The following is a 27,933-nucleotide window of genomic DNA, read 5'->3' as shown; positions in this document are numbered from 1 at the left end:
TTTTTAGGTCAATATCCTTATATTGCCTTGAAGTACAATTTATTGCAAAATGAATAAATTCTGTTTTTTTTAAATTTATGAGTAGGCTTCTACCTTAATCAAATTTCCAACAAATCACTTAAATCCAATGACTACTTTTAAAGTTATTTTATCCCTTGGCATAGTTCCTCACTAGTTCATAAAACGGCTGATGCTGGCAATTACTGTTTTATTGCGCTTGACAGCAAACTTTCTTTGCTGGACATATTCCGATCTTAAAAATATAATTGATAAATATGTAAATAAAGTTTTGTTGACTTTAAATCTCATTTGATATAATATTGTTAATAATAATATTGTTAAGTTGCTTGGAGTGGGGGTACTAAGCGGTGTCTTTTGAAAACCTGTAAATCATTTATTCAGATGTTTAACTCTGACCTATGTGACTCTCCTCCATAATGAGTGTACGACAGAGAGGTGTACTACGCCCTCTACTCTACCTCAGCGCCTGATACATTTTATTCTAGCTGTTGCTATAAATAAACTTAAAACTTCTTTATGCGGTCGTTATGTATCAAATCGGCATTATTATTTTAACAATTCTAGTCTATGTTACGTTCTTTTTAAAATCAAATCTAATTTTGCTACAGAAAATTACTTAATCTGCAATCTAGCGTTTTCTAAGCGTTACAAAAGTTTACCGACGTACCCCGAATTTCTCTGAAAGTAGATTTTTTTTCAAACTGTAACTTGAATAGTTGAGAATGTAAAGCATTTCCGTCGCATTTCACGCCCTCTATTGTCAGAGGGACAAATCTTTTTATTGATAGTTAACAAAATAATGTATTGTGTCATATAACAAGAGATTTATAAATTAATTTCTGTTAACAATAATAGCTTTCAATTTTTTCTATATAGTCTTTCATATTCATTTACGCATCTCGATACTTTGTAACATAAGATTTAATTGTATATTTGGTTTGGGCAAACGTTGTTTAAGTTATACTGTCCCCTTATACCTTTGTTACTTGTTAGTTTGTAGAAGAATTCATATTTTACGAGGTTTGCATCCTAAGACCTACTTAAAGAACTCGGAAAGTTCTAAATGACTTGCACGGTAAAGTGACAAGTGTGACGTCAGTCCACTGTCTAGACTAAAAACGAATGCATTATTCTAAGCTTGTGCTTGAGGGCACTCTCTACCCAGAATGCAGCACGAACAACATGGAGAAGTCTGGCGAAGCTTTCTTTGCTGTTCTCGGTCGGTCCTGATAAATAATGTTAAACTGCTCTGTTTTGATCTGGTAAGTTGAAATAAAGTGTTTGAGTTGAATAACGTTGCTTTTAAAATCAGAACTGCTTTCACAGTACAATTCCGTGTAATCGTAAACGATGTTTGGGCAAACAGATAGCCCATCATTATGAATGAATGACCCACAACTGTGGTATGCGACTGTCTGAGTTCTTTATGAGCAGACGTGTTAACACGTTACACTTGACGGGTTTGAACGTTCCAAAGACATCTGTCTTTAGATTGCAGGCACAAAGTAGTCTGGCATGGACTGTCTCGCGCACGGAGTGCCCCTTTAAACAGCTGCAGTAGGGGGTTTATCTTGTCCTTGACTTTCGTATTTATGCCCGTAATTCACTCGGCTGAAGCTAGCAGACACTCCCAGCAGACAGTGGAAGCTAGCAGACACGCTAGCAGCCACAGACTATAAGGCATAATAATGCTTTGAATCAAAGTTTATCACATCTTTTTGCATCACGTAATCATAGTTTGACATCAATATATTAATGTAAATGGCTAATATTCATTTAAACAGAGAAATTCTAACAAATGTACTCACTCCCCCTGAAAGTGTATCTCTATGTGCGTGTATATAAACACTATTCCCAATATTTTTTGGGAAATATTGAGTATGCACCTTATCGACTTATATGGTATGAAACATACATGTATTGATTACAATTTGTGATAGGTGACATTTAATAATTAGCAGACAATTTTAAAATATGGAAATCATAATTGTGGTGGAACTGCTCTTTTTGCTAGCAGACACTAATTAAGACACTAATTACAGTAAAAATATTGAGTGTGCACCTTAACCACCTATGTGGTATGGAACATACATGTATTGACTACAGTTTGTGATAGGTGACATTTAATAATTAGCAGACAATTTTAAAATATGGAAATCATAATTGTGGTGGAACTGCTCTTTTTGCTAGCAGACACTAATTAAGACACTAATTACAGTACAAATATTGAGTGTGCACCTTAACCACCTATGTGGCATGAAACATACATGTATTGACTACAATTTGTAATAGGTGACATTTAATAATTAGCAGACAATTTTAAAATATGGAAATCATAATTGTGGTGGAACTGCTCTTTTTGCTAGCAGACACTAATTAAGACACTAATTACAGTAAAAATATTGAGTGTGCACCTTAACCACTTATGTGGTATGAAACATACATGTGTTGACAACAATTTGTGATAGGTGACATTTAATAATTAGCAGACAATTTTAAAATATGGAAATCATAATTATGGTAGAACTGCCCTATCTATTTGCTTGCAGACACTAATTAAGTCACTAATTACAGTAAAAATATTGAGTGTGCACCTTAACCACTTATGTGGTATGAAACATACATGTATGGACTACAATTTGTGATAGGTGACATTTAATAATTAGCAGACAATTTTAAAATATGGAAATCATAATTGTGGTGGAACTGCTCTTTTTGCTAGCAGACACTAATTAAGACACTAATTACAGTAAAAATATTGAGTGTGCACCTTAACCACTTATGTGGTATGAAACATACATGTATGGACTACAATTTGTGATAGGTGACATTTAATAATTAGCAGACAATTTTAAAATATGGAAATCATAATTGTGGTGGAACTGCTCTTTTTGCTAGCAGACACTAATTAAGACACTAATTACAGTAAAAATATTGAGTGTGCACCTTAACCACTTATGTGGTATGAAACATACATGTGTTGACAACAATTTGTGATATGTGACATTTAATAATTAGCAGACAATTTTAAAATATGGAAATCATAATTATGGTAGAACCGCCCTATCTATTTGCTTGCAGACACTAATTAAGTCACTAATTACAGTAAAAATATTGAGTGTGCACTTTAACCACTTATGTGGTATGAAACATACATGTATGGACTACAATTTGTGATAGGTGACATTTAATAATTAGCAGACAATTTTAAAATATGGAAATCATAATTGTGGTAGAACTGCCCTATCTATATGCTAGCAGACACTAATTGAGTCACTAATTACAGTAAAAATATTGAGTGTGCACCTTAACCACCTATGTGGTATGAAACATACATGTATGGACTACAATTTGTGATAGGTGACATTTAATAATTAGCAGACAATTTTAAAATATGGAAATCATAATTATGGTAGAACTGCTCTTTTTGCTAGCAGACACTAATTAAGACATTAATTACAGTAAAAATATTGAGTGTGCACCTTACCCAATTATGTGGCATGAAACATACATGTATTGACTACAATTTGTAATAGGTGACATTTAATAATTAGCAGAAAATTTTAAAATATGGAAATCATAATTGCGGTGGAACTGCTTTTTTTGCTAGCAGACACTAATTAAGACACTAATTACAGTAAAAATATTGAGTGTGCACCTTAACCACTTATGTGGTATGAAACATACATGTGTTGACAACAATTTGTGATAGGTGACATTTAATAATTAGCAGACAATTTTAAAATATGGAAATCATAATTGTGGTGGAACTGCTCTTTTTGCTAGCAGACACTAATTAAGACACTAATTACAGTAAAAATATTGAGTGTGCACCTTAACCACTTATGTGGTATGAAACATACATGTATTGACAACAATTTGTGATATGTGACATTTAATAATTAGCAGACAATTTTAAAATATGGAAATCATAATTATGGTAGAACCGCCCTATCTATTTGCTTGCAGACACTAATTAAGTCACTAATTACAGTAAAAATATTGAGTATGCACTTTAACCACTTATGTGGTATGAAACATACATGTATGGACTACAATTTGTGATAGGTGACATTTAATAATTAGCAGACAATTTTAAAATATGGAAATCATAATTGTGGTAGAACTGCCCTATCTATATGCTAGCAGACACTAATTGAGTCACTAATTACAGTAAAAATATTGAGTGTGCACCTTAACCACCTATGTGGTATGAAACATACATGTATGGACTACAATTTGTGATAGGTGACATTTAATAATTAGCAGACAATTTTAAAATATGGAAATCATAATTATGGTAGAACTGCTCTTTTTGCTAGCAGACACTAATTAAGACATTAATTACAGTAAAAATATTGAGTGTGCACCTTAACCACTTATGTGGTATGAAACATACATGTATTGACAACAATTTGTGATATGTGACATTTAATAATTAGCAGACAATTTTAAAATATGGAAATCATAATTATGGTAGAACCGCCCTATCTATTTGCTTGCAGACACTAATTAAGTCACTAATTACAGTAAAAATATTGAGTATGCACTTTAACCACTTATGTGGTATGAAACATACATGTATGGACTACAATTTGTGATAGGTGACATTTAATAATTAGCAGACAATTTTAAAATATGGAAATCATAATTGTGGTAGAACTGCCCTATCTATATGCTAGCAGACACTAATTGAGTCACTAATTACAGTAAAAATATTGAGTGTGCACCTTAACCACCTATGTGGTATGAAACATACATGTATGGACTACAATTTGTGATAGGTGACATTTAATAATTAGCAGACAATTTTAAAATATGGAAATCATAATTATGGTAGAACTGCTCTTTTTGCTAGCAGACACTAATTAAGACATTAATTACAGTAAAAATATTGAGTGTGCACCTTACCCAATTATGTGGCATGAAACATACATGTATTGACTACAATTTGTAATAGGTGACATTTAATAATTAGCAGAGAATTTTAAAATATGGAAATCATAATTGCGGTGGAACTGCTTTTTTTGCTAGCAGACACTAATTAAGACACTAATTACAGTAAAAATATTGAGTGTGCACCTTAACCACTTATGTGGTATGAAACATACATGTGTTGACAACAATTTGTGATAGGTGACATTTAATAATTAGCAGACAATTTTAAAATATGGAAATCATAATTATGGTAGAACTGCCCTATCTATTTGCTTGCAGACACTAATTAAGTCACTAATTACAGTAAAAATATTGAGTGTGCACCTTAACCACTTATGTGGTATGAAACATACATGTATGGACTACAATTTGTGATAGGTGACATTTAATAATTAGCAGACAATTTTAAAATATGGAAATCATAATTATGGTAGAACTGCCCTATCTATTTGCTAGCAGACACTAATTAAGTCACTAATTACAGTAAAAATATTGAGTGTGCACCTTAACCACTTATGTGGTATGAAACATACATGTATGGACTACAATTTGTGATAGGTGACATTTAATAATTAGCAGACAATTTTAAAATATGGAAATCATAATTATGGTAGAACTGCTCTTTTTGCTAGCAGACACTGATTAAGTCACAAATTACAGTAAAAATATTGAGTTTGCACCTTAACCACGTATGTGGTATGAAACATACATGTATTGACTACAATTTGTGATAGGTGACATTTAATAATTAGCAGACAATTTTAAAATATGGAAATCATAATTATGGTAGAACTGCCCTATCTATATGCTAGCAGACACTAATTAAGTCACTAATTACAGTAAAAATATTGAGTGTGCACCTTAACCACCTATGTGGTATGAAACATACATGTATTGACTACAATTTGTGATAGGTGACATTTAATAATTAGCAGACAATTTTAAAATATGGAAATCATAATTATGGTAGAACTGCCCTATCTATATGCTAGCAGACACTAATTAAGTCACTAATTACAGTAAAAATATTGAGTGTGCACCTTAACCACCTATGTGGTATGAAACATACATGTATTGACTACAATTTGTAATAGGTGACATTTAATAATTAGCAGACAATTTTAAAATATGGAAATCATAATTGTGGTAGAACTGCCCTGTCTATATGCTAGCAGACACTAATTAAGTCACTAATTACAGTAAAAATATTGAGTGTGCACTTTAACCACTTATGTGGTATGAAACATACATGTACTGACAACAATTTGTGATAGGTGACATTTGATAATTAGCAGACAATTTTAAAATATGGAAATCATAATTGTGGTAGAACTGCCCTATCTATATGCTAGCAGACACTAATTAAGTCACTAATTACAGTAAAAATATTGAGTGCGCACCTCAACCACCTATGTGGTATGAAACATACATGTATGGACTACAATTTGTGATAGGTGACATTTAATAATTAGCAGACAATTTTAAAATATGGAAATCATAATTGTGGTAGAACTGCCCTGTCTATATGCTAGCAGACACTAATTAAGTCACTAATTACAGTAAAAATATTGAGTGTGCATCTTAACCACTTATGTGGTATGAAACATACATGTATTGCCTACAATTTGTAATAGGTGATAATTAATAATTAGCAGACAATTTTAAAATATGGAAATCATAATTGTGGTAGAACTGCCCTATCTATATGCTAGCAGACACTAATTAAGTCACTAATTACAGTAAAAATATTGAGTGTGCACCTTAACCACCTATGTGGTATGAAACATACATGTATTGACTACAATTTGTAATAGGTGATAATTAATAATTAGCAGACAATTTTAAAATATGGAAATCATAATTATGGTAGAACTGCCCTGTCTATATGCTAGCAGACACTAATTAAGTCTCTAATTACAGTAAAAATATTGAGTGTGCACCTCAACCACCTATGTGGTATGAAACATACATGTATTGACAACAATTTGTGATAGGTGACATTTAATAATTAGCAGACAATTTTAAAATATGGAAATCATAATTATGGTAGAACTGCTCTTTTTGCTAGCAGACACTAATTAATTCACAAATTACAGTTAAAATATTGAGTGTGCTACTCAACCACCTATGTGGTATGAAACATACATGTATTGACTACAATTTGTGATAGGTGACATTTAATAATTAGCAGACAATTTTAAAATATGGAAATCATAATTATGGTAGAACTGCTCTTTTTGCTAGCAGACACTAATTAATTCACAAATTACAGTTAAAATATTGAGTGTGCAACTCAACCACCTATGTGGTATGAAACATACATGTATTGACTACAATTTGTGATAGGTGACATTTAATAATTAGCAGACAATTTTAAAATATGGAAATCATAATTATGGTAGAACTGCTCTTTTTGCTAGCAGACACTGATTAAGTCACAAATTACAGTAAAAATATTGAGTTTGCACCTTAACCACTTATGTGGTATGAAACATACATGTATTGACTACAATTTGTGATAGGTGACATTTAATAATTAGCAGACAATTTTAAAATATGGAAATCATAATTATGGTAGAACTGCCCTATCTATATGCTAGCAGACACTAACTAAGTCACTAATTACAGTAAAAATATTGAGTGTGCACCTTAACCACCTATGTGGTATGAAACATACATGTATTGACTACAATTTGTGATAGGTGACATTTAATAATTAGCAGACAATTTTAAAATATGGAAATCATAATTGTGGTAGAACTGCCCTATCTATATGCTAGCAGACACTAATTAAGTCACTAATTACAGTAAAAATATTGAGTGTGCACCTTAACCACCTATGTGGTATGAAACATACATGTATTGACTACAATTTGTGATAGGTGACATTTAATAATTAGCAGACAATTTTAAAATATGGAAATCATAATTGTGGTAGAACTGCCCTATCTATATGCTAGCAGACACTAATTAAGTCACTAATTACAGTAAAAATATTGAGTGTGCACCTCAACCACCTACGTGGTATGAAACATACATGTACTGACAACAATTTGTGATAGGTGACATTTAATAATTAGCAGACAAAATTAATATATGGAAATCATAATTATGGTAGAACAGCCCTATCTATATGCTAGCAGACACTAATTGAGTCACTAATTACAGTAAAAATATTGAGTGTGCACCTTAACCACCTATGTGGTATGAAACATACATGTATGGACTACAATTTGTGATAGGTGACATTTAATAATTAGCAGACAATTTTAAAATATGGAAATCATAATTATGGTAGAACTGCTCTTTTTGCTAGCAGACACTAATTAAGACATTAATTACAGTAAAAATATTGAGTGTGCACCTTACCCAATTATGTGGCATGAAACATACATGTGTTGACAACAATTTGTGATAGGTGACATTTAATAATTAGCAGAGAATTTTAAAATATGGAATTTATAATTATGGTAGAACAGCCCTATCTATTTGCTAGCAGACACTAATTAAGTCAAATCCATACTGTGCTATAATGTTTAATTATCACAAAGTCACAACAACAAATTCCCCAAATCCAAAGGGCTGCTTTTTCCAAGCACGAGGTCATTGTCAGTCGCAATACTGTTGTGTGACAGTGACAATAAAAATGAAAAAAATATACAAATGTGAAATATATTATGAAGGAAAAATGAAGCATGATCCAACAGAAAATATAGCTCGACCCATTCGTGGCGAGAGAAGACGTGAGTTAGAAAACAAATTTGCAGCTGGTACAAAGCCATTTAAACACTACATAACAGAAATGGAAAATTTAGATGGAAAACAGATTCTTTCAGGCAACAGAAATACAACTGGTAAAACTCAAAGTGTATTTCAGAAAATTTCAAGTGAAGCCAAAACCAGTAAAAGACTACATAATGATGAAATACAAAGTATTCTGACAATGAGAGATGAAATGGCATCTAACCAACAAAATTGTAAAGTTAAAGGGTTTATACAACATTTTAGTGTCTCACCACTTTTTGTTGTTTGTTTTACTGAAGCAGGTGTCCGGTTTTGGCATGATTTGAGTAAAAAGGTTGTGGCTTTCTGGGATGCTACTGGTGGATGTCTTAAATCAACATTATCATCTGGGCGTTTGTTTTACTATGAACTAACAGTTGCAAATCCAGTTGGTCAAGGGCCAGATCTCCCGCTTTCCTTTATGATCACTGAAGCACACAGCTTACCACACATATCATTCTGGATGCAGTGTTTTCGTCATGCAGAAAAAACAATATTTGGATTTCATGAAATATCACAACCATTACAAATTAACAGTGATGAAAGCTGGGTTTTTCGTTTGGCAACTTTAGAAGTTTTTAATCAGGAAACATTAGAAACTTTCCTACAAAGAGCCTGGCGTATAGTCAATGGCCAATCAAGAAAGGATGACTTGCAAAAAACAATTCCTCATGCATGTGCAAGTCATTTCATGAAAAAGGTTAAACGTTCACTCAAAACATTCATTAGTGAAAAATCAGCAAATCTGAGCATCATGTATTGCATGAGTCTTTTTTTAAATTCTCCAAACTTAGATGATTTTGATGATGAAACTTTGCACAGTAAACAACAATCACCAACATTAGAACAGGCATGCAAACATTTGGAGTCAAAAAGTCAGGAACATTTAATTTAGGTGGGGTCACCATTAAATATTGCATTGAAAAACCAGATAATCTTTCAAAAGAAGAGACAAAAACTGTTTTAGCCCAACAAACTGAAGAGGATTTTCTTACAACATTCAATTCAAATTTCAAACAACATTTCAATGAGATCAAAGAAAAGGCGAAAATTGAAGCTGAAAATCAACAACATACAGAAATGATCAAAACAAATGCACATTATTCACCCAAATTAGCAGATTTTATGTGCAAATATTACTTACCAACATGTCCTTTTTGGTCTGGGTTATTGTTGGGAGATCTGACACGTCATGAACAGACAAATAAATTAACTAATAAAAACTATAATTTCATTGACAGGGGAAATGCAAGGACAATAGGTCATAGTGAACGTAGAATGGGGATTTTAAAGAATATTCAACTTGGCGGTAAAACACTCAGATTGGATGAATTTATTTCTGATGTATATGGGGATATAAAAGATCAACAAAATGCATTTACTAGCAATCTTCTCGTTGGAAAGAAATGCAAAATGCAAACAACAATTAGAGAACAATGGGATAGCAAAAAAAGAAAACAAACAAAGAACATTTTCTTATCAAGCCACACCACCAAAGTCAGTAAAGGTTTTTTCGCAAAAATTAAGACAAATTAAAAGTACTACGTCAACAGATACATTCAAGAAATTTATTAGCAATACAAAACAATGTTCAGGACCAAACGATTTACATCGCTTCAACAGAGAACTTGACCAAGAGTGGCATAATACACCTGATTTAATCAAAGATGAACTAAATCATTTGTCACCTTCAACACCAGATCCAAATCATTCAATTCAAATGATTCGGCAAATAGTAATGTTGTTGTTGGATTAGAAAACTTTTCTAATAATTGTTGGTTTAATGCTGTTGTTCAAAGTATTCTTCACTGTGAATCAGTAAAGAATTCCCTGATGAAAAATCAATCAACACTCAGGGATTTCATAGAAGTATCACAAAATGAACGATATTCGTTTGACAACTTGCATCAGTTACTAAACAAGATGTTAACAACTTCCAAAATGTCTCTAACAAAAACAGATATGGCCAATACACTTAGGTCTAGCAGTCAAATAGCGAGATTACAATTAAGGAAGCAACATGATGCACATGAATTTTATATTAACTTCATTGATAAATTCCTCAAGTACAGGGGCTTACAGACAGAAATGATAATAACACGAGAAAGAACTTGCAACACATGTGGGCATAAAACAAGAACAGATGAAATATTAAGTTACATACAACTAAACTTCCCAACTAACCGAAAACAAGATAGTTTTACACTGCAAGATATTTTACATCGTTTATTTGAAAGAGAGGAAATTCACGTAGACTGTGAGAGTTTGCAATGTAAAAATGAAAATCGAATAATCACGTCACAAGCCTTCATTAAATCAACATCTAATATTCTTGTCATATTATTGACCAGGCACAGCTGGAATAAAAGAACAAAACGGTTATCTAAAATCAAAAATAAAATTGAACTGGAGGACAAAATTGATCTTTCTCCTTTAATGAAAAACCCTATTAGTGAAAATAACTACATAATAAAGTCAAGTGTATCTCATGCTGGCCCTACAGCCAGTTGTGGTCACTATGTCTCAACATTATATTCTGAAGATAATCTTCCAATCATGTGTGATGATACTGACACTTATCACATTACACAAATTCCTCCAAATTATCATGAGTACATAATAATTTTTGAAAAAGATATAAAAGAAGAAATTTCACCCATACCTCACTGGCAAAACACTTTATTATCAGCAATGCAAAATTGTTTGGCAGTTAAAAATATAGCAGCAGAAATAAGCCAAAAAACACACAAAGATGATGCTAACATCACAAAGTAAAAAGAAATTTGTTATTAAACTATTACAACATTTTAATTGTCTGCACTGTCAAACTGTGTCAACAAGTGGTATTAAAGAAATTACATCCCTGCCTGTCAACAATTTCACAAAAGAATCTGTTAAAAATGCAATAAATGAAATAAGATTAAAGCCTATGAATCCAAAATGTAATTCTAACACATGTACAAAGCCAGATAAATTTAGAAGTTTTAAGCCTAGTGCAGAACCTTACATTTTTCAAGTAGGACAAACAATAATACTTTACACAAAAAAAAACATCAACTGACTTCCAACTAACAGCAAATCTAGATCTTTCCGCGATTGTCGATGAATTCCCAACTTTTATAAGTGAAAGGACTGTATTTTCAATGAAGACCATTGTTGTTTGTAAATCTGTTAGTTCTGGAAACGTACAATACAATACTTATATTAAAAATGTTGGGAAGTGGGAACTCACATCTATGTCCAGCCCACAGAATAAATCATTTTGTACATTTAGTAAACTTCACACTGACTGTTGTGAGGCAGAGGAATGCATAGCATTTTATGACAGAATTCATCATCCGATATTAAATTCAAACGTAGCTCTGATAATGATATGAATAGTTGTGGTAAAAATAAAATTGTAATATCAATTGGAAAGAAAAAGTATGAGAAAATGTTGGAGGATATGCGAGATATTGATGATATTTTAGTGGTAGGGATAAATATACAATCAAAGAAAGCTTAGAAAGAACTCCCATGTGCTGAGAGTATTGGAAACACATTAAAAATAATTTGAAATTACTTAGCTGAAAACTAATTATGCAAATCAGAAAATTAACATGAACAGATTTGATTGTAAAACTAATGAGGTCTGCGCAATGTAACAAAAACTCTATGTACCAAGTTTAATTGAAATGTGATTAGAACCAAAAAATTATGAATTATTATGCTAATTAGCGAAATAATATGAACAGAGTTTTACCCCAAACTAATTAGGTTTGTACATTGTCCTAGAGCATCTTTGTACTAAGTTTCATTAAAATGGAAATTAGTACTTTAGATATCAGTGTGAAAGCTTAAAATTGGTTAATTATGCAAATTGGGTAATTAATATGTACAGATTTTAACCCACAATTATCCAGGTCTGTCTATTGTCCTACAGCATCCATGTATAAACATTCATTGATATGTGATGATTACGGTAGTACCTGAGATATCAGTGTGAAAGTTGGAAATTGGTTAATTATGCAAATTAGGTGATTAATATGCACAAATATTTACCAAAAACTAATTGGGTCTCTGCATAATTCTAGATTCATTGAAATGTGATGATTAGTACTTTAGATATCAGTAGGAAAGCTGAAAATTAATTATGCAAATTAGGTAATTAATATGCACAATTATTTACCCTGAAACTAATCAGGTCTCTGCATAGTCCTAAAGGATCTATGTACCAAGTTTCATTGAAATGCGATGATTAATACTTGAGATACCCGTGGAAAAGCTGAAAATTAACTAATTATGCAAATTAGGTGATTAATATGCACAAATATTTATCCGAAACAATCAATCTCTGCATAGTCCTTGAGTATGTAAGTACCAAGTTTCATTGAAATGTAATGCTCACTACTTATATCAAAAGCTGAAAATTAATTAATTATGCAAATTAGGTAATTATATGTACTGATATTACCATAAAAACTATCAGGTCTGTGCAGTGTCATATGACATCTATGTACCAAGTTTCATTGAAATGTGATGATTAGTACTTGAGGTATCAGTGGAAAAACCGAAAATTGACTAATCATTATGCAAATTAGGTAATTAGTATCCATGGATTATTACCAAAAAACTATTCAAAACCTAGCATTAGTTCAGAGCATCTATGTACCAAGTTTCATCAAAATCCAATGAGTGGTTGTTTAGATATCAGTGGAACAGTCATGGAACCACTAAAAAATAGCTAATTATCATGCAAATTAGGTAATTAATATGGACGGATTTTTACCAAAAACTAATCAAATCTGCGCATATGTTCAGAGCATCTATGTACCAAGTTTCATCAAAAACCGATGTATGGTTCGTGAGATAGCAGTGGAACAGTCGGACACACATACACACACACACACACACACACACACATACAGACACACTAACTGTAAAGACTCCCATTTTGTGCTTCGCACATGGGAGTCAAAAACAATGTATCTTTGATCTAATAAATGGACATTGGCTAGATGACTGTTTGATTACATCATACATAAGACTTCTTGTTGAAGGCAATAATAAACAGAATACAATTTTAGTCCAAGATGCTTGTTGGGCACTCAAAAAACTGTCAAGTTCATTAAATGCTGGGTTACCAATGCCCTATAGACAAACAAATTGGTTCAATTATGAATATATCTATATACCTTCAAATTTAAGGGGATCACACTGGATTATATTTATAGTCAAAATTAAACTACAGGAAATTTATGTAATTGATCCATATGGCCCACTTGATAGTAAAGGCGAACACCTTTTAGAACAGCTATTTAAATACATACAATTTATACATCTATTAAAATATGGAAATAAAAATAGGTGGTTGAGGTGCACACTCAATATTTTTACTGTAATTTGTGACTTAATTAGTGTCTGCTAGCAAATATATAGGGCAGTTCTACCATAATTATGATTTCTATATTTTAAAATTGTCTGCTAATTATTAAATGTCACCTATCACAAATTGTTGTCAATACATGTATGTTTCATACCACATAGGTGGTTGAGTTGCACACTCAATATTTTTACTGTAATTAATGACTTAATTAGTGTCTGCTAGCATATAGATAGGGCAGTTCTACCACAATTATGATTTCCATATTTTAAAATTGTCTGCTAATTATTAATTATCACCTATTACAAATTGTAGTCAATACATGTATGTTTCATACCACATAGGTGGTTAAGGTGCACACTCAATATTTTTACTGTAATTAGTGACTTAATTAGTGTCTGCTAGCATATAGACAGGGCAGTTCTACCACAATTATGATTTCCATATTTTAAAATTGTCTGCTAATTATTAAATGTCACCTATCACAAATTGTAGACAATACATGTATGTTTCATATAACATAAGTGGTTAAGGTGCACACTCAATATTTTTACTGTAATTAGTGACTTAATTAGTGTCTGCTAGCTTATAGATAGGGCAGTTCTACCACAATTATGATTTCCATATTTTAAAATTGTCTGCTAATTATTAAATGTCACCTATCACAAATTGTAGACAATACATGTATGTTTCATACCAGATAAGTGGTTAAGGTGCACACTCAATATTTTAACTGTAATTTGTGAATTAATTAGTGTCTGCTAGCAAAAAGAGCAGTTCTACCATAATTATGATTTCCATATTTTAAAATTGACTGCTAATTATTAAATGTCGCCTATCACAAATTGTAGTCAATACATGTATGTTTCATACCAGATAAGTGGTTAAGGTGCACACTCAATATTTTAACTGTAATTTGTGAATTAATTAGTGTCTGCTAGCAAAAAGAGCAGTTCTACCATAATTATGATTTCCATATTTTAAATTTGTCTGCTAATTATTAAATGTCACCTATCACAAATTGTTGTCCATACATGTATGTTTCATACCACATAGGTGGTTAAGGTGCACACTCAATATTTTAACTGTAATTTGTGACTTAATTAGTGTCTGCTAGCAAAAAGAGCAGTTCCACCACAATTATGATTTCCATATTTTAAAATTGTCTGCTAATTATTAAATGTCACCTATCACAAATTGTAGACAATACATGTATGTTTCATATAACATAAGTGGTTAAGGTGCACATTCAATATTTTTACTGTAATTAGTGACTTAATTAGTGTCTGCTAGCATATAGATAGGGCAGTTGTACCACAATTATGATTTCCATATTTTAAAATTGTCTGCTAATTATCAAATGTCACCTATCACAAATTGTTGTCAATACATGTATGTTTCATACCACATAGGTGGTTAAGGTGCACACTCAATATCTTAACTGTAATTTGTGAATTAATTAGTGTCTGCTAGCAAAAAGAGCAGTTCTACCATAATTATGATTTCCATATTTTAAAATTGACTGCTAATTATTAAATGTCGCCTATCACAAATTGTAGTCAATACATGTATGTTTCATACCAGATAAGTGGTTAAGGTGCACACTCAATATTTTAACTGTAATTTGTGAATTAATTAGTGTCTGCTAGCAAAAAGAGCAGTTCTACCATAATTATGATTTCCATATTTTAAATTTGTCTGCTAATTATTAAATGTCACCTATCACAAATTGTTGTCAATACATGTATGTTTCATACCACATAGGTGGTTAAGGTGCACACTCAATATTTTAACTGTAATTTGTGACTTAATTAGTGTCTGCTAGCAAAAAGAGCAGTTCCACCACAATTATGATTTCCATATTTTAAAATTGTCTGCTAATTATTAAATGTCACCTATCACAAATTGTAGACAATACATGTATGTTTCATATAACATAAGTGGTTAAGGTGCACACTCAATATTTTTACTGTAATTAGTGACTTAATTAGTGTCTGCTAGCATATAGATAGGGCAGTTCTAACACAATTATGATTTCCATATTTTAAAATTGTCTGCTAATTATCAAATGTCACCTATCACAAATTGTTGTCAATACATGTATGGTTCATACCACATAGGTGGTTAAGGTGCACACTCAATATTTTTACTGTAATTAGTGACTTAATTAGTGTCTGCTAGCATATAGACAGGGCAGTTCTACCACAATTATGATTTCCATATTTTAAAATTGTCTGCTAATTATTAAATGTCACCTATCACAAATTGTAGACAATACATGTATGTTTCATATAACATAAGTGGTTAAGGTGCACACTCAATATTTTTACTGTAATTAGTGACTTAATTAGTGTCTGCTAGCATATAGATAGGGCAGTTGTACCACAATTATGATTTCCATATTTTAAAATTGTCTGCTAATTATCAAATGTCACCTATCACAAATTGTTGTCAATACATGTATGTTTCATACCACATAAGTGGTTAAGGTGCACACTCAATATTTTAACTGTAATTTGTGACTTAATTAGTGTCTGCTAGCAAATATATAGGGCAGTTCTACCATAATTATGATTTCTATATTTTAAAATTGTCTGCTAATTATTAAATGTCACCTATCACAAATTGTTGTCAATACATGTATGTTTCATACCACATAGGTGGTTGAGGTGCACACTCAATATTTTTACTGTAATTAATGACTTAATTAGTGTCTGCTAGCATATAGATAGGGCAGTTCTACCACAATTATGATTTCCATATTTTAAAATTGTCTGCTAATTATTAATTATCACCTATTACAAATTGTAGTCAATACATGTATGTTTCATACCACATAGGTGGTTAAGGTGCACACTCAATATTTTTACTGTAATTAGTGACTTAATTAGTGTCTGCTAGCATATAGACAGGGCAGTTCTACCACAATTATGATTTCCATATTTTAAAATTGTCTGCTAATTATTAAATGTCACCTATCACAAATTGTAGACAATACATGTATGTTTCATATAACATAAGTGGTTAAGGTGCACACTCAATATTTTTACTGTAATTAGTGACTTAATTAGTGTCTGCTAGCATATAGATAGGGCAGTTGTACCACAATTATGATTTCCATATTTTAAAATTGTCTGCTAATTATCAAATGTCACCTATCACAAATTGTTGTCAATACATGTATGTTTCATACCACATAAGTGGTTAAGGTGCACACTCAATATTTTAACTGTAATTTGTGACTTAATTAGTGTCTGCTAGCAAATATATAGGGCAGTTCTACCATAATTATGATTTCTATATTTTAAAATTGTCTGCTAATTATTAAATGTCACCTATCACAAATTGTTGTCAATACATGTATGTTTCATACCACATAGGTGGTTGAGGTGCACACTCAATATTTTTATTGTAATTAGTGACTTAATTAGTGTCTGCTAGCATATGGATAGGGCAGTTCTACCACAATTATGATTTCCATATTTTAAAATTGTCTGCTAATTATTAATTATCACCTATCACAAATTGTAGTCAATACATGTATGTTTCATACCACATAGGTGGTTAAGGTGCACACTCAATATTTTTACTGTAATTAGTGACTTAATTAGTGTCTGCTAGCATATAGACAGGGCAGTTCTACCACAATTATGATTTCCATATTTTAAAATTGTCTGCTAATTATTAAATGTCACCTATTACAAATTGTTGTCAATACATGTATGTTTCATACCACATAAGTGGTTAAGGTGCACACTCAATATTTTAACTGTAATTTGTGACTTAATTAGTGTCTGCTAGCAAAAAGAGCAGTTCTACCATAATTATGATTTCCATATTTTAAAATTGTCTGCTAATTATTAAATGTCACCTATCACAAATTGTTGTCAATACATGTATGTTTCATACCACATAGGTGGTTAAGGTGCACACTCAATATTTTTACTGTAATTTGTGACTTAATTAGTGTCTGCTAGCAAAAAGAGCAGTTCCACCACAATTATGATTTCCATATTTTAAAATTGTCTGCTAATTATTAAATGTCACCTATCACAAATTGTAGACAATACATGTATGTTTCATATAACATGAGTGGTTAAGGTGCACACTCAATATTTTTACTGTAATTAGTGTCTTAATTAGTGTCTGCTAGCAAATAGATAGGGCAGTTCTACCACAATTATGATTTCCATATTTTAAAATTGTCTGCTAATTATTAAATGTCACCTATTGCAAATTGTTGTCAATACATGTATGTTTCATACCACATAGGTGGTTAAGGTGCACACTCAATATTTTAACTGTAATTTGTGACTTAATTAGTGTCTGCTAGCAAAAAGAGCAGTTCTACCATAATAATTATGATTTCTATATTTTAAAAATGTCTGCTAATTATTAAATATCACCTATCACAAATTGTAATCAATACATGTATGTTTCATACCATATAAGTCGATAAGGTGCACACTCAATATTTCCCCAAAAATATTTGGAATAGTGTTTTTATACACGCACATAGAGATACACTTTCAGGGGGAGTGAGTACATTTGTTAGAATTTCTCTGTTTAAATGAATATTAGCTATTTACATTAATATATTGATGTCAAACTATGATTACGTGATTCAAAAAGATGTGATAAACTTTTATTCAAAGCATTATTATGCCTGATAGACTGAAGCTGCTGTGTGTCTGCTAGCTTCCACTGTCTGCTGGGAGTGTCTGCTAGCTTCAGCCGAGTCCGTAATTCTAGTAGTGTATTTGTGGAATATAGATATTGTATTTATTCTTTAATTGCGGGGAAATCATTTTTACATGTATTATGATAGATGTAGTTATGCCATCAATTTTACTGAAGTATGAACATTTTTATAAAAAATTATAGAACTTTTTCCCTGTGTTACAATCAAATCTGCAGAAGTGGAACATTTTCATTGGCTTGAGAATTTGTTTAGTAACGGTTTATGTACATCTACATAGCTGATTTATGTGAAAAAAAATCCTATCAAATATATTTACAATGCTGTAACTAATCATTTGTAGTTATTTATTTAGCCTTTTCACCACCAGACTTTCTCGCCCCAATTTGTCTGCACTTTTAATTTCTTCAAAAAATTTGGCTATTTTTGTCCCAATCTTTTGAAGAAAAGTACAGACTATATATTTTGTGAATTTGTGATGAAAAGAGGGAACTGGTGCTGAAAAAGTTAGTTTTAGGTAGCTGGAAAATTGTCACAATGGGTCACAGACTGGCTGTGATGGCATTGTGATTGGTCAAATTCTTATCAACTGTAATTTGAAATTCATAAAATGTTTATAAATGTTTTTTATAAAAAATATTCATTCCTAAATGAAATTTTGTGTGTATGCTCTGTACAATGCCAAATGTTGCATGGCTATAATGTTAATAAGAAGAAGGCCCCCCCCCCCCCCCCCCCCCCCCCCCGATTGGATATATGATCACAATGTATTTTATGTCTGGAATGTGCTTTGTATAACTCACATGTTATTTAGTTCCAGTTCGAAAAGGGCACTTTCTAAAACATCTCCAACATTTTCTCAGAAATTCTGAAATATCGATGAAACTTGGCAGGTTGATGAACAAGTCTCTGCCGAGTATATGCACATAATTTTTTTTCCAGATCTGAAAATCCTAAGTGGGTCTTTTTCAAGATTTTCATCCAAAATTACCTCTCCCTACTGCACTGACAGAGCAACTGAGCATTGTAATGCTAGGGCTTTTAGTAATGTCATGACCTGGTCATGACCTTGATTTAAATCAGTGACTGATGAGTCGTACTATTACTAATCTCAGTGGAAAAATGTAGAGGGGTGTCAGGGCTACATTTTGATGGGAATTATAGTGGTGATAATGAAATAAACATATACAAAGAACTGAATTAACAAAGAAGTCAAGTTGATATTAATGATACATCAAGGTTTACTCAGATTTGGTTGCACTTGTGTACTCTGAGATTTTGAACCTGGGTTAATGAAAGTAGAGTTGGTACATATTAATTCAATTGTTTGCAGATGATCCATGTATTTATTTTATAATTAAATAACAGGGACTGTGACATTCATGTCTTGTTTAGTTCATTTTTTTTAGCATATTTGAAAGGTGGGATTTGTTGGCCACTCCAACTCCAGAGCAACAAATGCTTTTTTTTGGGGGTTGGGGGGGGTAACAATTATTTTTTAACCAGCATCATATGCAATTTATTATTAGGCCTGACTTTTATTATCCCTTGTTTTGCGAACCCGCCGAATGAACAGGAGCCGAAAATGAAATAAATATAATTTTATTTCAGCGTAATTTCTTGTGCCCGCCGACTTGTAAGCGCAAACAAATGCTAAAAAAATATTATTTTTATCTTCATTTTTTTACCGCCCGCCGCATGACAAATCCAAGTTGCATTTTCATGGGAGTATCATGATCAAAGTACCGAAGTCTCGCGCAGATGAGAAATAAGGTTATACATGGAATAAAATTTTATTTAATTTCTTCTCTCCGATCAAGGATCTCACTTACAATTCTTTGAGAATCACACAAATCTAATGGGAAAAAAAGAATTAATTTTATTTTTTTTTCGCCCTCCTCAAAACAATTGCATCATCTGTCATCATCCGTGTCAATGTTTTACTTTTTCGACTTCTTCTTGAAAACTGCAATTCTTATTGCTTTGATACTTGGTGTATATGTACCTTGGGTAGACCTCTCTTAGATTTGTTCATTTCATAATGATATCTTCAATTCTCTAATTTTGGTGAATATTTTTGTCATTTTTAGTAAAAAGTGATATTTTTGACTTCTTGGTTTAATGGTTTGAAACAATCATTTTAGCATAAATGATAAATGACAAAATGTTTATTTTTGTAAATTTTCACACAAGTTAGGAGACTGGATAAAATAGGAGACTGGTTAAAAATGTGATAAAATATTTTCTTCACATAAAAGTAGCCGGTATTATGGTCACAGTATATTTACACTTTTATTGGTTTTCAATATGATTCAATATGGCCGTATGATGGCCATTTTTGTGCTGAAATCTCATCAAAATCAAGCATTTCTGCCATTCCGGAACCAGGTCTTGGTCGTGTATAGATGAATTTCATTCTAACTTGGTATATACAATTGGACATTATAGGTCCTTGATGCATGTCATTTTGTTTTTTTATAATTGGATGTAAAATGGCTGAATGGTGGCCATTTTGTTCAAACAAATGCTGTTCCAGAGACACATCTCTGCTTTGACCAAGCATGTTCATATACATCATACACATATGAACATGTATTCATTTGACAATCCAATTCAAGATGGCTGAATGGCGCCATTTTAATTTTCTTCTGGATCACGGCCATGTATAGACAGATTTCATTCAATGTTGGTACAAACAATATGGGGCTCTGATGTTTGTTTTTCAGATTCAAAATCAGATTGCTAATATAATAAATGCTGTTCCAGAGCTAAATATCCTACATGCCCTGGCTAGTCTTACTCAAACTTTATATGAACATAATACTTCTTTTCACACATGTGTATGTCATGTATTAAATAATAATCAAGCTAACGCTGTATTATTTCATACATTTCTAAGTACACTGTAACCTTGTTATAATGAACACTTTTATAATGAATATTCTGATATAATGAACACATAACATGTCTCCCACTCATGACAAACTTGATGTATTATGTGATTCATTATACTGAACACTTCACTATAACTACCTATTAAAATTGTATATATTCAACAATTCAATTTATAAACAATTCATTATAACAAAGTTATAGTGTACCAAAGCCAATTGACCTTCTAATTTTTAGTTCTCATTTTGGACTGTTTGGATTCTTGACCGTGAAAGACAAGACTGATACATTTTAGCAAGAATTGCATGATGTCATATACATGTCCAATCAAATGTAGCCCTAAATCCTATTATTTGAATATGTTCACAAGCAGTTTTCAAAGATGACTGGGCTGGTTTAAAGTGGCATTCAGCTTTTGTAATGTTGTTAGAACTCGCTATATAGAGAGGTATTTGGGCTTGTGAAAATTCGCGGATAGCAAGAAATCGGCCTGAAACAGAAAGCGACTGGAGAGAATTTTATTTTTCAATGGGCCACCCATAAACAAATATCCCTATGAAGGCATTACTATTTCTTGGGAAATTTTCATTTTATTCAAAGATGCATATCATACGAATCCAGATTTTCTATTTCTTAATAGTGCTTCACTGTCTGCCTATATTGATTTATTCATGTCTAGGCAAGTTTATAATGGTTTTATAATAGCAGTAGATTTTTTTCACAGCGACACTATGAAATCGTAATAATATGAGATTCTTACGAGGATACCATAAGTATGCATGAAGACAGTACAATTGGAGTATAGACCGACGCACAGCAGAGGTCGATGCGACATTGTACTGTTTTTGTGCATAATTTGAGGTATCCTCGTAATAACCTTATTATTATACATCTTTTCCCACCAAGGATACATCATGGGAATGCCAAATCCAAAATGTTTAGAACAGAATCAGCGAACGTCTTTGTGTGGATCCCGGTCAAACCCTTGTGGCAGCCATGTTTGTTATTATTATTAGAGGACGCTTACGTGCGCAATCATTCATATTTGGAATTCACTTTTCCTAATATGGTAGGATGAAAATACCTCGTAAAATACCTCAAAATTATGGCACTAAGACAGATGTATAATAATATGATTTATTTATTATATTTTTCAGAATGAATATCTGCAGTAGCTGTGTAGTAAAAAAAACAATGGAAAACAATGTAACTCAGTGCAGTGACCACAACAATTAAATACAATGGATTTCTGTGCATTGTAGTGAGTGAAACAATAACTCAGTGCAGTGACCACAACAATTAAATACAATGGAATTCTGTGCATTGTAGTGAGTGAAACAATAAAAGACTGAAAAAAATGGAGAAAGGAAATTTAGACAACTCAAGTGATGAGTTTAATGTGATATTTGAGAAAGTTTCGGACAAACTGAAAGAGAATGCTGATGTGCATGGTCTTTCAGAAGAATTTGCAAAATTTCAGACTAATGAAGAAAGAATTAAATTTGGGTTGAGTCTGGATTGCATACAAGATGTTATTAAAATTGAACCAAAATATGAGAAAAAGACTTCAGCAGAGTCCAAGAAACTACGTAGTAAAGGCAACACTGCATTTCAGAAAAAACAGTTTGATAAAGCTTTGTACTTATACACAGAAAGTGTGATGACTGCTCCTATTCAAGAGGAATCAAACTGTGAGGAACTTTCTCTAGCATTTGGTAATAGAGCAGCAGTATTACTACATATGGGGAAATTTGAATATTGTCTTGATGACATTGATCGAGCATTTGAATATGGTTACCCCGAAGACCTCAAGTATAAACTTTATGATCGCCGAGGGCAGTGTTTTTATAACTTGAAAAGAAAATTTGATGCCATAGCATGTTTTAAAGATGCCATGTCTTGGGTAGATAAAAGTAAACTTGATAGAAAAAAGAGAAAATCTTTCAAGGTTTGTCTTGATAAACAACTTGATAAGTGCCAGAAAATGATGGAATCGACTGAATCTGTTGGTTTACAGAAGAAATTAAAAATACCACCAAAGCTCAGCTATGGATCAAATCTGCATGTTCCTTGCATGTCTAGTGCTGTTACCATTGAATCCAGTCCTGATAAGGGACGCTATGCTGTTGCCACACGTGATGTCAAAGTTGGTGATGTTCTGATTGTTGAAAATCCCTACTCCTCAGTAGGCTTACAGCCCTGCAATGTGAGTCACTGTCATCATTGTTATATCCGAGTTCTTGCTTCTATTCCGTGTCTTCAATGTGCTGGCATTGTCTACTGCAGTAAAGAATGTCGCAATGCATCATGGGAGATGTACCACAATCTGGAATGCCATCATCTTGACTTAATCCAAGAATTAGGTCTGGGAATGGGTCATCTTGCGCTACGAACTATTATTCGTACTGGTCTCGCCTTTCTTCTTAAGTTCAGGGAGCAGTCTGCAAATGTGAATATTCCTGACGAGTCGTTCCATGGTTGTACTGTAGATGGAGAATATGAAAGCAATTACTACAGCGTCTACAATCTAGTTGGGCATTCTGAAGACAGAAAACCCGGTGATTTATTCAAACGAGTTGTCAAAGCTGTATGTTTACTTAGATGTTTACAGCAGACGAATTTTTTCCAATCAGTTGGTGCTGATAATGAAGAAGACGTGGCTATTTTTATAGGTGGTCATATGCTCACGCATCTACAAACCATACCTTGTAATGCACATGAGATATCAGAATATGAGCTTTGGCGATCAGATATCACCAAATGCCACTTTGTAGAAGTCGGTTCTGGACTCTACCCAACAATGAGTTTAGTCAATCATTCCTGTGACCCTGTTGTGACACGTAACTGTTATGGTGAAACATGTGTTGTTCGCGCAATCAGAAATATATACAAAGGTGAGGAGATAACCGATAACTACGGCTACTTATATCCAGTGCATGACAAATCAGAACGTCAAACAAGACTGAAATGGCAGTACTTTTTTGAGTGTAAATGTGATGCATGTGTCCACGACTGGCCATTATATCCAGACATCGAAGATCTACTTCCCAAATATAAATGTGAAAAGTGTCACAAGTTACTAAAGCTTCCTGCAGTGCCAAACATGAAATCAGTGACGTGTGCAAAGTGCCAGTGCACTCAAGATATAATGCAAAGATTATCAAGATTTGCAACTTCCAATACTTTGTACAAAGATGTGTGGAATAACGTTTTAAATGGAAAATTTGAAGGAGCGCAATCAACATTGAATACCCACCTTATACTGATGGATGATTTATTTTGTCCACCATGGAAAGATATCAATAACTGTCAGGAAGCGTTGAAACAATGTTTCAATGTCATTGCCAATTGTACTGTTATTGACTAAATTTGAACTAATTTAAAGGAACGGTCGTGACATGCCATAATCAATATTAACACATGTAAAATACATTGTTTGGTTACATGCTACCTATGATAATGAAATATACTGCAAAGTACTTTATTTTCATTTAGAATTCATTCATGTTATTTTCGCTGAAGGGATGATTCAGTGAAACTGAAATCCAGTGAAAATTCCCTTGATCCTATATATTATATTCAATTCATCAAAATTCAGTGAAAATAAACAAAACATACAAAATGTCTTTCCAGTGAAAATGAATTCTGGCTGAAATAAAAATATGTTACAGCGATGAACCTAAAAAATACAAGTTTCTTAGATAGAATGAATGTCATAGCTGATGTCACATAACTGGATGTTAATGTCACATAGATGGATGTTAATGTTACATAACTGAATGTTAATCACACAGATGGATGTTAATGTCACATAGATGGATGTTAATGTCACATAAATGCATACGGCAGTGTCACATAGAGGTCCTGTCACATTGTAATGTCACAGATTAGATATGAAACTGATCATTGACCACATCTAATTTTGATGGTGGATTATGATTATTTATAATTATGTATAAGATAGAAACTTATGAAATGTATTTTTTTCACATTCAGCAATAATGTAGTATGTGATAGAATGTAAGTGAAGGCACAGACATGAATCTTGTAAATGCATTTCACTGGCATGTTATTTTATCTCGCAAAACAATGACTGCATGTCAGAAAAAATGTATCATGAGAATATCAGTAATTTGTACCTATACACAATCACATTGATTGCTTTTTGATGTGATCACCTTATTATAATATGAGGTTATTACGAGGATACCTCAAAGTATGCACGAAGACAGTACAGCAGGAGTATCGGCCGATGCGACGACCTACTGTCTGAGTGCATACTTTGAGGTATCTTTGTAATAACCTTATTATACATGTTTTCCTTCCAAGGATACATCATGGGAATGCTGAAATCAGAAAAGTTTAGAACAGAATCAGCGAACTTCTTTGTGTGGAGGCCGGTCAAACCCTGGTTGCAGCCATGTTTGTTTTTATTGTTAGAGGATGCTTACGCACGTAATTCCATATTTAGAATTCGCATATCCTAATATGGTAGGATGAAAATACCCCGTAAAATACCGCAAAATCATGGCATGCTGTAACTTATGCCGTTACGATGACAGATGTATAATACTTTCTTAACACACTTAGTATTCGAGTAGACACTTGGTAACCAAATTGACATGCTCAGTGTTTAGGTTTGAACTCTGGTGACAAATTGTAATATATTTGACCAGTGCAAATTATAAGGACACATATAATAAACTCCACAGCCCGACTCTGATTCATAGAATGCTTTGTAAATTAAGATTCTGGCAGCACTTTTCACAACCAAATTATACTTTACATTATTGCCTTATACATTAGATAAATAGATAACAGCTTTATTACAGCAGTGTAGAAAAATTTACATTTCTAATTAGGTGTTTAAAATGTAATAAAGATAATAATGAATAACTAAAAAAGTAAGTAAAGCTTTAAAAAAATGCATTTTTGCACTTTTTATGTTAATTTCAGCTTTTTTTATGTGTGTATGTTCGACCAGTGGTACAGTTTCAAAAGTGTGAAACCAAAACTATCTACATATAAAAATGCAAAACATTTTTTTAGTCATCCATGTACTATGAAAATCATCGTGGTTTTTTTACAATAAAAATTGTACAAACTAATAAATTGCTAAACTTACTGAGGCTTGGTTTGAATATGAGGCTGATTCTGGGACTAGCTTTATGCTTATGTTAACAGATTTGTATTAAATTGGCACTTCATGACAATGTGTTCTGAAATAACCCCAAAATGATATCATCATTAGCTGCTATCATCGTAGGTGATTCGTCTTCTATTTGTTCATCTGTGGTCTGTCCATCAAAAATTACTTGTTCATCTTGTTGAAAACTACCAGCTCAACCACTGAGATTTGTAACCAGATAACAATTGTAATTGCCATGGCAACAACTAAATAAACTGCCATGTTTGTGATATTGTGCAAGAACATTTATAACCATGGCAAATAGCTGATATCTCATCAGCTGGAACATTATCATTTTTTCTGAGAAAGACGAAGATAGTGGCGTTTGTTTTAAGTCAAGCCTTCACAGACCCTAAACTAGCATACAGACTCTTCTTTATCGCTTCATTTATTATAATTTGACCTTGACATTGTTTGGTGGAACATTAATGAGCCTGTCAATCATTGCATCATGCACTGACCCATAGACAATCATCACCGGCATCTATAAGGGACACAAGTCTCTTGTTTGTTTGATGATAACCTGGCTTACACTATTTGTAAACTCCCTTAATATTATATTTTATTGAAAAAAAAGGACAAAATGGGGACTGTATGCAAGTCTAAGACAACCCAGATTTCACAAATTTGTTTTCAAAATGGCTGTCATATTTTACTCAATGCATATTTTCACAGAAATCAAATCTGATATGTTGAATTGCTGTCAAACATTATAGTCGTGTTAAAACTAATGATTGAACTTCAGTATCAATAATTTTTACCAAAAATGTTAAAATTAATACCAGTTTATGGCTATTTTTAAATTGTTATTAAAGGGTGATGGTCATTCTGCAGCATGTGTTCTGATTACATGTAAACAAATAATGTATTTTACATCCCTTGTATAAGTCGTTATGACTCCTGTATCGATCAGAATTATTGTAATGACCATCGCCATTTAAAATATTATTTTTGATTTGATTCAAATTGAATATTTCTTTCATCTTTTTCGTTCTCATTTGTTCTGGTTGAAGTACACTTCTAATAAAGATTAAGCAGTAATGACCATAA

At 32.3% G+C, this 27,933-nt stretch overlaps 1 protein-coding gene across 1 annotated transcript; it reads left to right on the top strand.

Annotated features, from left to right (window-relative positions):
- Positions 1 to 1,167: 1,167 nt before the first annotated feature.
- Positions 1,168 to 27,933, top strand: LOC100372698 (protein-lysine N-methyltransferase SMYD4-like). The gene is made up of 2 exons (XM_002740887.3): positions 1,168 to 1,283; positions 22,853 to 27,933. The coding sequence occupies exon 2, from the start codon at positions 23,053 to 23,055 to the stop codon at positions 25,060 to 25,062; it is 2,010 nt and encodes a 669-aa protein (XP_002740933.1). The 5' UTR covers positions 1,168 to 1,283; positions 22,853 to 23,052; the 3' UTR covers positions 25,063 to 27,933.

Source organism: Saccoglossus kowalevskii, chromosome 12 (assembly GCF_978046115.1).
Source record: "Saccoglossus kowalevskii chromosome 12, keSacKowa6.1, whole genome shotgun sequence".
Lineage (NCBI taxonomy): Eukaryota > Metazoa > Hemichordata > Enteropneusta > Harrimaniidae > Saccoglossus > Saccoglossus kowalevskii.
Note: the sequence above shows the minus strand (reverse complement) of the source record. Positions and strands in the feature narration are given on the sequence as shown.